At 34.6% G+C, this 11767-nt stretch overlaps 1 protein-coding gene across 1 annotated transcript; it reads right to left on the bottom strand.

Moving 5' to 3' along the window:
• Positions 1-1159: 1159 nt before the first annotated feature.
• Positions 1160-5854, bottom strand: LOC132559326 (dual specificity protein phosphatase 22-like). The gene is made up of 5 exons (XM_060223937.1): positions 5740-5854; positions 4253-4369; positions 3597-3721; positions 1998-2169; positions 1160-1646 (listed from the first exon to the last, which is right to left on the bottom strand). Exons 1-5 carry the CDS (start codon positions 5758-5760, stop codon positions 1398-1400), a joined length of 684 nt encoding a protein of 227 aa, XP_060079920.1. The 5' UTR covers positions 5761-5854; the 3' UTR covers positions 1160-1397.
• Positions 5855-11767: the final 5913 nt, after the last annotated feature.

Here is an 11767-nt window from a genome sequence, read left to right as displayed (position 1 = left end):
TCTATTGTACTTATCTATAGTCATCAGAAATTATTGGCTATGCAACATCTGGACGGATAGATCTGCTGAAAAAAGATCCTTCAATAATTAGCCTCAGTTTATTTATTTCTATTGTTTTTAGTAAATAATGGAGTAGTCCAGCATCGATTTAGCTACTGTACATAAAATAAGGAGAAACAGATTCCGAGGATGGAACATTACTTTTTAAAGACCTATATCTCATCTAGTTAATCAAAAGGCATGGGTAACCCCTATAACTGTGTCATTAATTTGTCTTTGTCTTTGAAATATGTTTGTGATTGATCTGGAGACGTCTTGTAGCTATATTTAAGTCTAGCATATGTGACCTTGAGAAAAAATGTAAGAATTACCCTAACTATCATGGAGTAAATGTGCCATCCTTTTATCACTTCAAGAACTGTAAGAAAGGTAATCAAATGAACACTTTCTTCTTCATCATGAAACATACTGAACACTGCGTAATGTGCTGCCAATATAATTGTGCCTAAAAATTCTTTCAACTTCATATATCTATTATTACTGATAAGCAAAATGTATTTTTTAAAATTAAGACATGCAATTGCAAATTTATTACTTTTTGAAATTTCACTGCCAAAATCAGTTGCTGACAAGATTTTTATTTTTATTTTATATACCTAACATACCATTGAGTATCTATAAACTAATAATGAGATGTAGTTAAATAGCCATTACACATACTCCTAGTATATGTAGGCATGGCAGAACAAGTCAATTGGTGAACCTTCCAAATTTCTCAAGAAAAACATGGTATTATGCTGAAACTCATGATAATTAGTGATTTAACACTTCACAACTTAATTTTCTCAATTAATTAAACAGATAATTTAATTTTCTGAACTTGCTAAAGTGAGAATTGAATTTTCAGAATTTATTAAAGTGAGAATTCAATTTTCTTACTGATGAATGTGGGAATTTAATTTTCTAAACTGATTAAAGTGGGAATTTAATTTTCTAAACTGATTAAAGTGAGAATTTTATTTTCTAAACTGATTAAAGTGAGAATTTTATTTTCTAAACTGATTAAAGTGAGAATTTTATTTTCTAGGATTAAAGTAAAATTTTATTTTCTAAACGGATTTAAGTGAGAATTTTATTTTCTAAGTATGTTAAGTGTAAATTAGAGTGTTTATTTAGTAGCATAAGTATAGCTATAGATATTTGTGTTTATATTATTTTTATACTGCTAAGAATTCCAGCTAAGGTTAAATCATTAAAATTCTTACAAATTCAAATCGTTAAGTGTTCGATCTTCTTCGATTCTTTTTCTCAAAAGATAAAACTGTGACAGGGTTTCTTTAACTTGTTTCGTTGTCATTCCAAAACGAAACGTCATTAGAGAAATCCTGACCATGGCGTCAGGATGTTTTCTTATTCATAGTATCTTTTTCAGCATGTTTTGTGTAGTTTGTCTTTTTGTTGGAATCTTTTGGCGGAGATTTGTCCCGAGACTTGTATGCATTTGGAGGTAAGGGGTAGAGGCCATCATCTTTGTCCTTAGGGTCACCATACAAAACAAACTTCTTGAAAGCTGTGAGCAGCGCTCGGCATTCCATCTCGTCATTATATGGACTTGGATCATACTTATCCTTAACTCTTTTCCGCTCCTATAGACAAATGAAGGGAATACTGAATGACAACAATCTGTTACTGTCATCATATGTACAATATAATCAAGAATTAAAGTCACAGAACACAGGAATTTTAGAAAAAACACAAAACAGTATACATCCCTTGAAATTAATAAGAAATAAGGAAACATTACATGTTAGAAAAACAAAGAGCATGGCGTTATAAATCAAGATTTTATTCGATACTTTGTCTCTTTTAACCTTACAATTTAGTAGCATCGGAAAAACTGATACATTTTTACATTGCTGGAGATAAGCATTAATTCTCATGCAAAAACATTTAAATGTTTTTACACTGAAATTTTGTGTCTGCCTGTTTGAACTTACCTTCTCTACAAGATCAGTTTCAAATTGTTGTAGCTGTCGCTGAAAACCAAAGTTAGGATTGGCACAGCTTCGCGCTCCTCTTATAGCATTCAGGGCATCTCTCCAGCCAAGGCTAGTGACCGTCATGATGTAAGCAGCGGTCACTGTCACACTTCTAGACACTCCAGCGATACTGTTATAAGAGAAAATACACGCACAATAAGCATAGTATATTCATCTGTATAAAAAATTGTGTCAAACAGGTACAGGTGGTACACTCATGCTAAATCAAACCAGAATACAACAATCTTTGAAAGTCTTGTCAATTTAAATGTGCAGCAGCTTGATGGTCTCAAACCTGGTACCTATGCAGCACTTACAATGATACAATGTGTTTTAAGTACTTACAATATTGTTTTTCATACGTGTTATAGAACTCAAACGATGCTACACATATTAGGTAACAGACAATTGAGAAGACTTTTTCTTTTACACTGAATAGGTACATCCACACTATATACCGATGGTAGATTTCCTTGTCTCAACCTAGGGTTGAAATGGGGGATTCCCCTGTCAGAACATCCATATGACGTCACAGTAACAATTCACTGACGTCATGTCGACTATTAAATCATGTCAACAAACGCAGCTTCGGGACAAAAAAAAACACATACAAGTACCTGATAAAGTCAGCAGGGTAAGGGAAAATAATTATTCACCTCTTTGTTGGTGAGATAGGTGTAACTCAACCCTTTGGGAAGAAATGAAATTTGCTGACACTCCACAAGGCTTGTGTTCGCTAACTTAATCATCGTTCCCCTCAGGTTGTAATCAACCTATCCCACTTCCAAGGGATTCTATTAGTCTGTGATCTACTTTAGCACATGAACCTCAATTTTTTTTTTGAAGGAAGTTCTTAATGGTAGAGATTGTATAGGAGTTTGCCTTGACATGGGCCTGTGTTTCCAATACTTTGTTCATAGTTCTATAGTTTTTGGTTACAGGATGATGACGGCATAGAAACCAGCTCTCCAAAACAAGACCAAGATATACTCTAAAACATTGAACTTAACCAGTTGACTAAGAGATGTATACCTTTATCTATATGTGAACTATGATGGTACACACAGCCAGTGAAATCTACCTGGAGTGATTGAGTGGTGTAGAAATAACCATATCACCTTCCTCCAAGATAGCCAGGGTTTGATACCTTGACTGGGTGTAAAAAAGCCGATACAATCACCTGCCCAGCCATAGGGAATATATTTGAGTACTCTAGTTCTTTCCAGTTACAAAACGACTCCTCATCCCTGTGTTTCCAAATATCTTTCTATAAAAATGCCGCTATCTACATTTCAAAATTTGCCACCACTTACGAATAGACCCCGCCCTAAACTTCTAAATCTTAAAGACAACACGATCGACATTCCCCTTGCACACTTCCATCATGACCAAATGAATATAGATTCATAGTCTGTTTCACAAATTATGATGTTTTAGCGTAGACTAAGACAATGTCTATCTAAATCTACCCAGATATTATTTTAACTGGGTTACACACAAGAGCACAAGGACATTAATCCAGATCTACAAGTGGATTATGTTAATAGGAGTTCTCACCAATGGACTAGGACGTTGCCACCTTTGAGTCGTGCCTCATGAATGAAGTCTATACACTGGGAGAAGAACTTGGTGAGGGTCTGATCCGGAGTATCACTGGCAACAATACACAGGTACTCCTTGTCCTGTATGTAGAACACATCATCAGTTATGGAAAAATAATACTTTCACAACTTTCAACTCTGTATGAATTTCTAAACACACACACATATATATATATATATACTGGGCTCTCACACCCCAGTTTGGGACTGGGGCCCGGGGCCCTTAGAATTAGGAAAAATAGCGGCATTTTCTTAGAATTGGGAAAACCTGGGGTCTAAATTGGGAAAAAAAGATACTATTTTGCATTGGGATTCGGCCCCAAATCTGGCAGATCGAGGGCCCTGATATATACTATTCACATGTTTTTTTCTTAAATATTGGCTTCTCTTTAGGAGTAATGGAGTTCAATAGGGCCTATTGTTTAATTAACATGTTTAGAAATTTAATTGACATACCTTTAACAGAGACAATTAACAGAGATATTCACCTGAATTCCAGATGCTGACCTGTTTTAGTAATATTTGATTAAACGCCTATTGAATTCAGTTACTTTGTACACATTACCACAATGTACAACAAGAACAAAAATATGATATAACTACGAGACATACCTCCATGATCTTCTTGGCATTATCATGTATGGACAGAATGTGTGTTATTTTGTATTTTTCAAGCTGCTCAGAATCCTTCGAATCTCTGAAGTTCCCGACATAAAGTCCAGGAATAATCTGTAACAGACCGAAAAATTCTATGTTTTATATATGATTTATAATCCTATCTGAATATATACAGTATTATGTTTAAATCATGTCAATTTCGTACTCGTTTCCCGAACTAATTTTGGGGATAAATCTACTAAGTTTATAATGACAAAAAAAAAAAATACTAAATTGAATATCTTATGTTTCAAAAATTGTTAAAAATCAAGATGACAACTTGAGACAAGTGATCATGATTAAAGGCAGTGGTTTGATACAGAATCCTTTATGATACCTTTCTATATTTTTGTTCGTACTACATATTTCAGAGTCGTCAATTATAATAATCAACATAGAGGTATCGGTTTAACAGATGAAATATTCATTTTGTGTAGTTTCTTGCCAATTTTCTTTCAGATGAAAGCAAAACATTATATTTTTAATGCTGATAGAGGCCAACAGAGTTAGAAGAAACAAAATAATGAGACTGGAAGAGTGAGTTCAATGGTTTGATTGTTTTCAAGCAGAAGGACTAGTGTACATGTTTATATTATTATAGCATTCCTAAGAGGTCTATTTGTGTCTGAGTGTGTAAGGACTGTGATGGCTTGAACAAGAAAAGGATTTTCTGGATGGAATTTGTCAAGGCTTAGTACAATTTTGTAAATATATTGATTATACAACTTCGTAGCTTGTAAGGCAACAGGATGAAGAAAGACAATTTTGATTTGCATGCTATCCAGGCCTTGAACTGATGATCTACAATATCAAACCGCCTAACCAAGAAATTCTGCAACTGCGTAACCATTACACCACCTTGACATATAACGTAAGTATTTCAATTAATGCACTTTTTCATCATCCTTGTCACAAAAATACATTTTGATAACATACATCATAGAGTATGCATTGACAAAACAAGGATTTTTTTCTTAGACTTAATTTACTCAACGAAATATATTACAAGCTCGGGTTTATGATTAATTATGTTAATGTTAAGTTACAAAACTCTATACAGTACTGTACCCTAATTACATCTTCAATTGTGACTGCTATAGAGGATTCAACATAACATAAAATGAGAAATACCAAATGGTATATAGCAGCTGTCATATACAGACTGTCAAACGTTCACAACGTGAAAACAGATCACTTTCAATATTGATTGTTGTTTATTTAAGATTCATTTAGAAATTTTTGAGTTGTCCCCCTTTACCGACAGCAAAATAAGATGGTCTTTATAACACAAGATCGCATATTATCACGCGAAAGTAAATGGTAAATACCATCTTCTCCTCGTGTTTAACTGACTAAAATAATAAACGATATGACCCTTCACCATCACCAGATAGAATCATTCTGTCTGACGCATTGCGTTTTAAATTTTAACATATACTTACCTTATTCATGCCATTGCCCATTTTGTCACGACAACACCTTATAAATCAACCCAGGTGAACTGCCTCTTTTGTATGACAACAATATAAAATGTTTTTATGACCACATCACAGTGTACATGTCCATAGAGACTGTGTAGCTGTTTCTTCGGTCGTGTGTCAAATACCGGAAGTAACTGACAATCCGCAATATGGGGTGGGTCTAATGTACGGATACATCAACCATGCTTTACGATATTATCTGTTGTTACTTGAACTATTTCGCTGTTGTGTACCTGTTCAAGAATAGTCTTTTCAAGATGGTAAAAACTAGATGCCACTGAAAGGTAAATGCTCTCTTTAAGCTACAAAGTCACTGGTTTATGCATACAACCTGACCGTGACAAGTACCTCGCAAAACTTTGAAATACTCAAATTTGGTATTACAATATTTGTATGGTGTTGTCGATCATAAATAATTGTCAGCCCTTCGCAAAGTTGAGCGAACTTTTAAATTTTGCATCAAAGCGGGATTTTGCTCATATAGAAACATCTAAACAGTCTAAGTTATGTTTTTCTCTCATTTCCACCTGTGTCAGATAGGCCTGTCCAGGGCAATAAACATGGTCATGATAGACGTTTATTACACAGGCGCCTGTGTAATAAAGCCTCGCGCGCGGAGTAATTCATAGTTTTTCCCCGCGCACTCATCGACTATGTCCTCGTCAACCGCTTCATCCACAAACACGCATAGTCGATTGGAGTCATTGTTTGCAGGCTCGTATTAACAAAACTGTTCTATAAATATCAATATCACCAACCCTGGGACTCAGCCTTTCCGCCGTCGTCCACGTGTGATTGAAAGTGACAGTGACTAACTTTCCTCCTGTTGGTGTGGCGCGAAATGTGTGACGTAAGTGACGTCATCTCACAAGCAAACCAAAAATTCCATTCATAAATGTTTAAGATTTGTAAGATTACTATTGACAGTGAAGTAGTATTAATAACTTGACCAACATGTTCAAAGATGTAAAAAGTGTTTATGATATATTATACATTGAGCAATAGTAAATATTAAAAAGAAAAGTGTTGTTTTATTGCGTGTTTTAAGGCACTATTTGAACGCGTACGCATGTCTCTGGGTGATATATTTGACAGGGTATTTGACCCAGCCCGCTTGAAGAAAAAACAGTTAAACACTGACGTTGGATGTTTACATTCAAAGTCCATATTATGTTTTCGACCGCAAACATACTTTGCAAAATTCGGGGATGGAAAATCTATTTCAGCATTTTTTTTATGTATATGGCCCAAGGAAAAAACTAGAAATCTGAAAAATGGCGGCGTCCAGTGATGGTGAGTGCAAATATTTGATAATATGAGATTAGAAATGAGAGAAAAAAACACTTTTCTATATGGGTATGTAGGATAGGGATATTCCACCCTCGGGATCACAAAATATGGTAAAAACCCCCGGCAAGCCTCGGGTTTTACCACATTTTGTGACCCCGCTTTTAAGTGATATAATATTTAAGCTCATCGCCCTATAATATTCACAATTTTTACAGAAAATGTTACGGACTGGTACCAAAAGCAGTTCCATTTTACTACACAAATATTGTTATATAAATTTATAGTATTTCTTAGTTTTGCGAGGTACTTGTAACGCTCAGATTGTATTCATAAACCAGTGACTTTGTAGCTTAAAGAGAACATGCGCACCTACATTTCGTGGTCGTCCAAGTCCGCCATCTTGAAAAAGACCATTCCTTAACAGGTACACGGCAGTGTTATTGGTTCCTTCAAAGAACTAAAGCATTCGAATCTGATCAAATAGCATACATTTCTTTTTTTTCAGTTATTGTTATTGTCTTACAAGGATATTTTTAGACATCATGCTCGAAGAAAAGAATATTTTCCCTTTCAGCATGAGAAGTTAAATATTCCATCAGGACAAAACAATAACCAGTAAATGAAGAGTTGTTGGCTAATATTTTGCTAACCTTGGAGCGCGTACTCCAAAAAAAACCTAACACATTAGGCAGCCAATATTGAAACACTTGAAAGACGATACTAGCACCACCAAAACAACTATGATTAAAGGTATTTTGTAAGTAAATATAGGGTCTCAATTGAGCTTTTGTTAAGGCCCACAAGAATAAAAATTTCTAAGATTTGTTTCATAAAATCTCAAACCCAACAAAAGGCAAAATTACAGTAATTTACTTACACTCAACTCAGAAAAATTACATTTTTACAGTTTTCAGATTAAAAGGTTTGGAAGGTAAATGTATCATTTCAATTTTTGACGTAATGACGTTATCCAAATTTTGACACCAAAATCGATTTCCTGAATTTCGTAGCCAATGGAAAACGCTCAAGCTTACATTGCAGTAGTGAAATATGGAAAACTGTGACATTCCGACAAAATATTGTCAATAAAACATGTTTGAATTTATCAATAATACAAGAGAAAATGTGCAGCTCAACCACTTAAATAAGTTTAAGTAGGTACTGATACTATAAAGCAAATTCCGGAAATGTGTACTGTTACAGTGTGGTCGGAAAAGTGCATTAGATCAGGGCATTGGGCCGAATTTGATCATTTCAATATATAACTTCTGCATTTCCATAAACATTCGATAAAACAGACACCGACGAGTAATTCTGTGGATTTGGTGACAGTCATTTCCTAATCGAGTCGGCAAAGAACTGACTCTTTACTGTACAGACATTGCGGTCTACTTATCCAAAATGTTCAGTCACATCCCATGCTTTAGTTGTCGTTCTCCTGGATCACACTTTGTCCTTCCACGATGCTGTACCCTACCTGCATTGCCGACAAGATTAGGAAACCACAGCCGTGATCTTAGTATATGGTTTTGGTAAAATATGAATATTTTACGAAGTATGTATTAAATAAACATTATAATTATATAAATAAAACAATACCAGTCGGTGTTGGGAGGAAAGGATGAAATGGATGAATGGAAGGGGTGTGGGGAAGGGGTAGTATAGACATACTAGGTGTCCTGGTTATCGATGATTAAATGTTAAAACGTTTTGAACTAGAGGTAAATGATTGTACAGACCTACAGATGACAATATTTTTTATCAGTATCGAGATTTTCGTCCCCAAGTAGAAGGTGCTCCACAGTTATTTCGTTGTACCAGTAAAGAGATTGAAGCATTATATTACGTAATTGATCAAAGTTGTTACAGAAAAGCAAGTAATGACTAGAGTCTTCAGAATGATGTCCGCAACTGCAAGAAGAATTAGGTCGAAGACGTGCTTTGTAAAGATCATAATTTAGAGAGCTGCTGCGGTTGCGGAGTTGGCAATGTATATTTACCTTTCTGGGCCCGTACTCAAGAAATGATTTAATATTTGTAGGGATAGTAAGATGAGGTAGAAGAGTTTTGAATTGTTTGGTAGAATCAGATGACTTAGTTTCTATAGGTAGAGTATTCCAGGAGTCTGAAGTGCTTGGTATAAAGGATGATTTTGTAAGTTGTAGCATATAGAGTGGATTTTGAAAATTATTTCTGTTTCTAAGATTGTAACTTGTAAAATTTGACACAGTAGGTGGTAGTAGAGATTTCAGATATGAAGGAACTTTATTGTGATAAATATTATAAAAATAGATAACTTCCTATTTATCATTTTCAGTAGTGATGGTACCTTATTTTTAGAAAACTAGAAGTTTATTAACCACGTCCATATTGTACATGCACCAAAACCAGAAATCAAATACACAAGTCTTCATCCGACATACGCAAGCCTGGAACTTTTCCAACAGCGAGCTAACAACAAACACACAGCGCTATTTCTTATTAATTCCATACCAGTTTGACCCGTCCTTCACAATTTCAAATTTTCATGTATAATATTCTGTGTAAGACAACGCAAGATGTTGGTGTATGATGTTGAATGAATATTCAAGGAATAAAAACAGTAATGAAAACTGTGACAGACTACGAAAGCACAACGCTGACGTCTAGGAAATGAAGGGATTTGTGAAAATACAACCAGATATCATATAAAGACTGAAATCCAATTTTCAGATTGCTACTAGCTAAAGGATATATGTCTGTGATGTTAAAAGAAGAACGAGAATTTAGAGAGAGAGAGAGAGAGAGAGAGAGAGAGAGAGAGAGAGAGAGAGAGAGGGGGGGGGGGAGAGAGAGAGAATGGAGGGCAATAGTGAATTTAACAGATTTAAACTTGTACATAAACAACTAGATCCGCATGTATTATGGAAGTTTGCAATGGTATACACAGTTTACAAGAAATCGATACAATATGTTATGGATATTGTTGTTTCTAATCCTAACGAATGTACAGTTACGTCACAAATGTGGAAATATGAATCGGGATGCTTTAACCCATATTGTATTAAAATGTATCCACACCGTTATTCTACGAAACCAGTTGTGGCGTTCAATAGCTGATATTAGTGATACAGGTGTTTTATTTAATATGTATCTTCATTCCCTGTCAGATAATTAACTAACTTATGTTTTACTTAGAGGACCATTCAGTTACAAACTAAACAATGAAGATGTGAATGAATTCAGGATAATTTCAGTATTAGATAAAGTCGACTGTATCATAGGTAGTATTGTCCTAATTACCACAAGCCGCAGTAATATAGTGTTTTTACATTACGTATTTTACCTGTACTCTAAATATATGTATACATGTAAATTCTACAACGGTGACGTCAAAATCTCATTATAATGAGGTGTTTCTACACTACGTACTATCATGACGTGTACTCTAAATACATGTATACATGTAAATTTACCTACGTAATATCATAGTCTCATTACATATGTGTACTGTAGTGTTTCTACACTACGTACTATACGTGTACTCTCTATATATTCTACTTGTTGATTTGATAGTCTCATTGTGATAAAATTAATCTTTACGGACACTTTTGTGAACTTATATATTCTATAACCAGATAATTTGTATGTACACACGTGTATGTAAGCCATACATGTATTGTCTGCTATGTAATCGTGTATGTGTATGTACACACCTGTATGTAAGCCATACATGTATTGTCTGTTATGTAATCGTGTATGTGTATGTACACACGTGTATCTAAGCCATACATGTATTGTCTGTTATGTAATCGTGTATGTGTATGTACACGCCTGTATCTAAGCCATACATGTATTGTCTGTTATGTAATCGTGTATGTGTATGTACACACGTGTATCTAAGCCATACATGTATTGTCTGTTATGTAATCGTGTATGTGTATGTACACGCCATCTAAGCCATACATGTATTGTCTGTTATGTAATCGTGTATGTGTATGTACACACGTGTATCTAAGCCATACATGTATTGTCTGTTATGTAATCGTGTATGTGTATGTACACACGTGTATCTAAGCCATACATGTATTGTTTGTTATGTAATCGTGTATGTGTATGTACACACGTGTATCTAAGCCATACATGTATTGTTTGTTATGTAATCGTGTATGTGTATGTACACACGTGTATCTAAGCCATACATGTATTGTCTGTTATGTAATCGTGTATGTGTATGTACACACGTGTATCTAAGCCATACATGTATTGTTTGTTATGTAATCGTGTATGTGTATGTACACACGTGTATCTAAGCCATACATGTATTGTTTGTTATGTAATCGTGTGTATATTCTGAGTGTTTTTTATTACAGGTTTCATTCCATTTTTACTCTTCATTTCGGAGGCAATAAAAAGAATAAAACGATAAAGATTAAAAAAAAAAACTTTTCAGATTGCTACTAGGTAAGAATAGACCGTGAGAGATATGGACGCTAACAGAGGAAATATAGGGAGTTAAACATTAGAATCCTTCGGACAAATATAGTCTTAATTCATGTAGTTGTGAGACCAGCAATTAATAAAATGACATAATACCCGTATCTTAATAATCACACGTAATGTGGAGGTGTGACATTACCTATTAGCACTGATGTTTGATCATTCAGTATGAGATTATACACTGGTGATACATATATTTAGTAACACAGCTGATCTAATG

The sequence above is a fragment of the Ylistrum balloti genome, unplaced genomic scaffold (assembly GCF_031769215.1).
Source record: "Ylistrum balloti isolate Yb309-2 unplaced genomic scaffold, AGI_CSIRO_Ybal_v1 Utg370892, whole genome shotgun sequence".
Lineage (NCBI taxonomy): Eukaryota > Metazoa > Mollusca > Bivalvia > Pectinida > Pectinidae > Ylistrum > Ylistrum balloti.
This window is presented reverse-complemented; position numbering and strand designations above follow the sequence as displayed.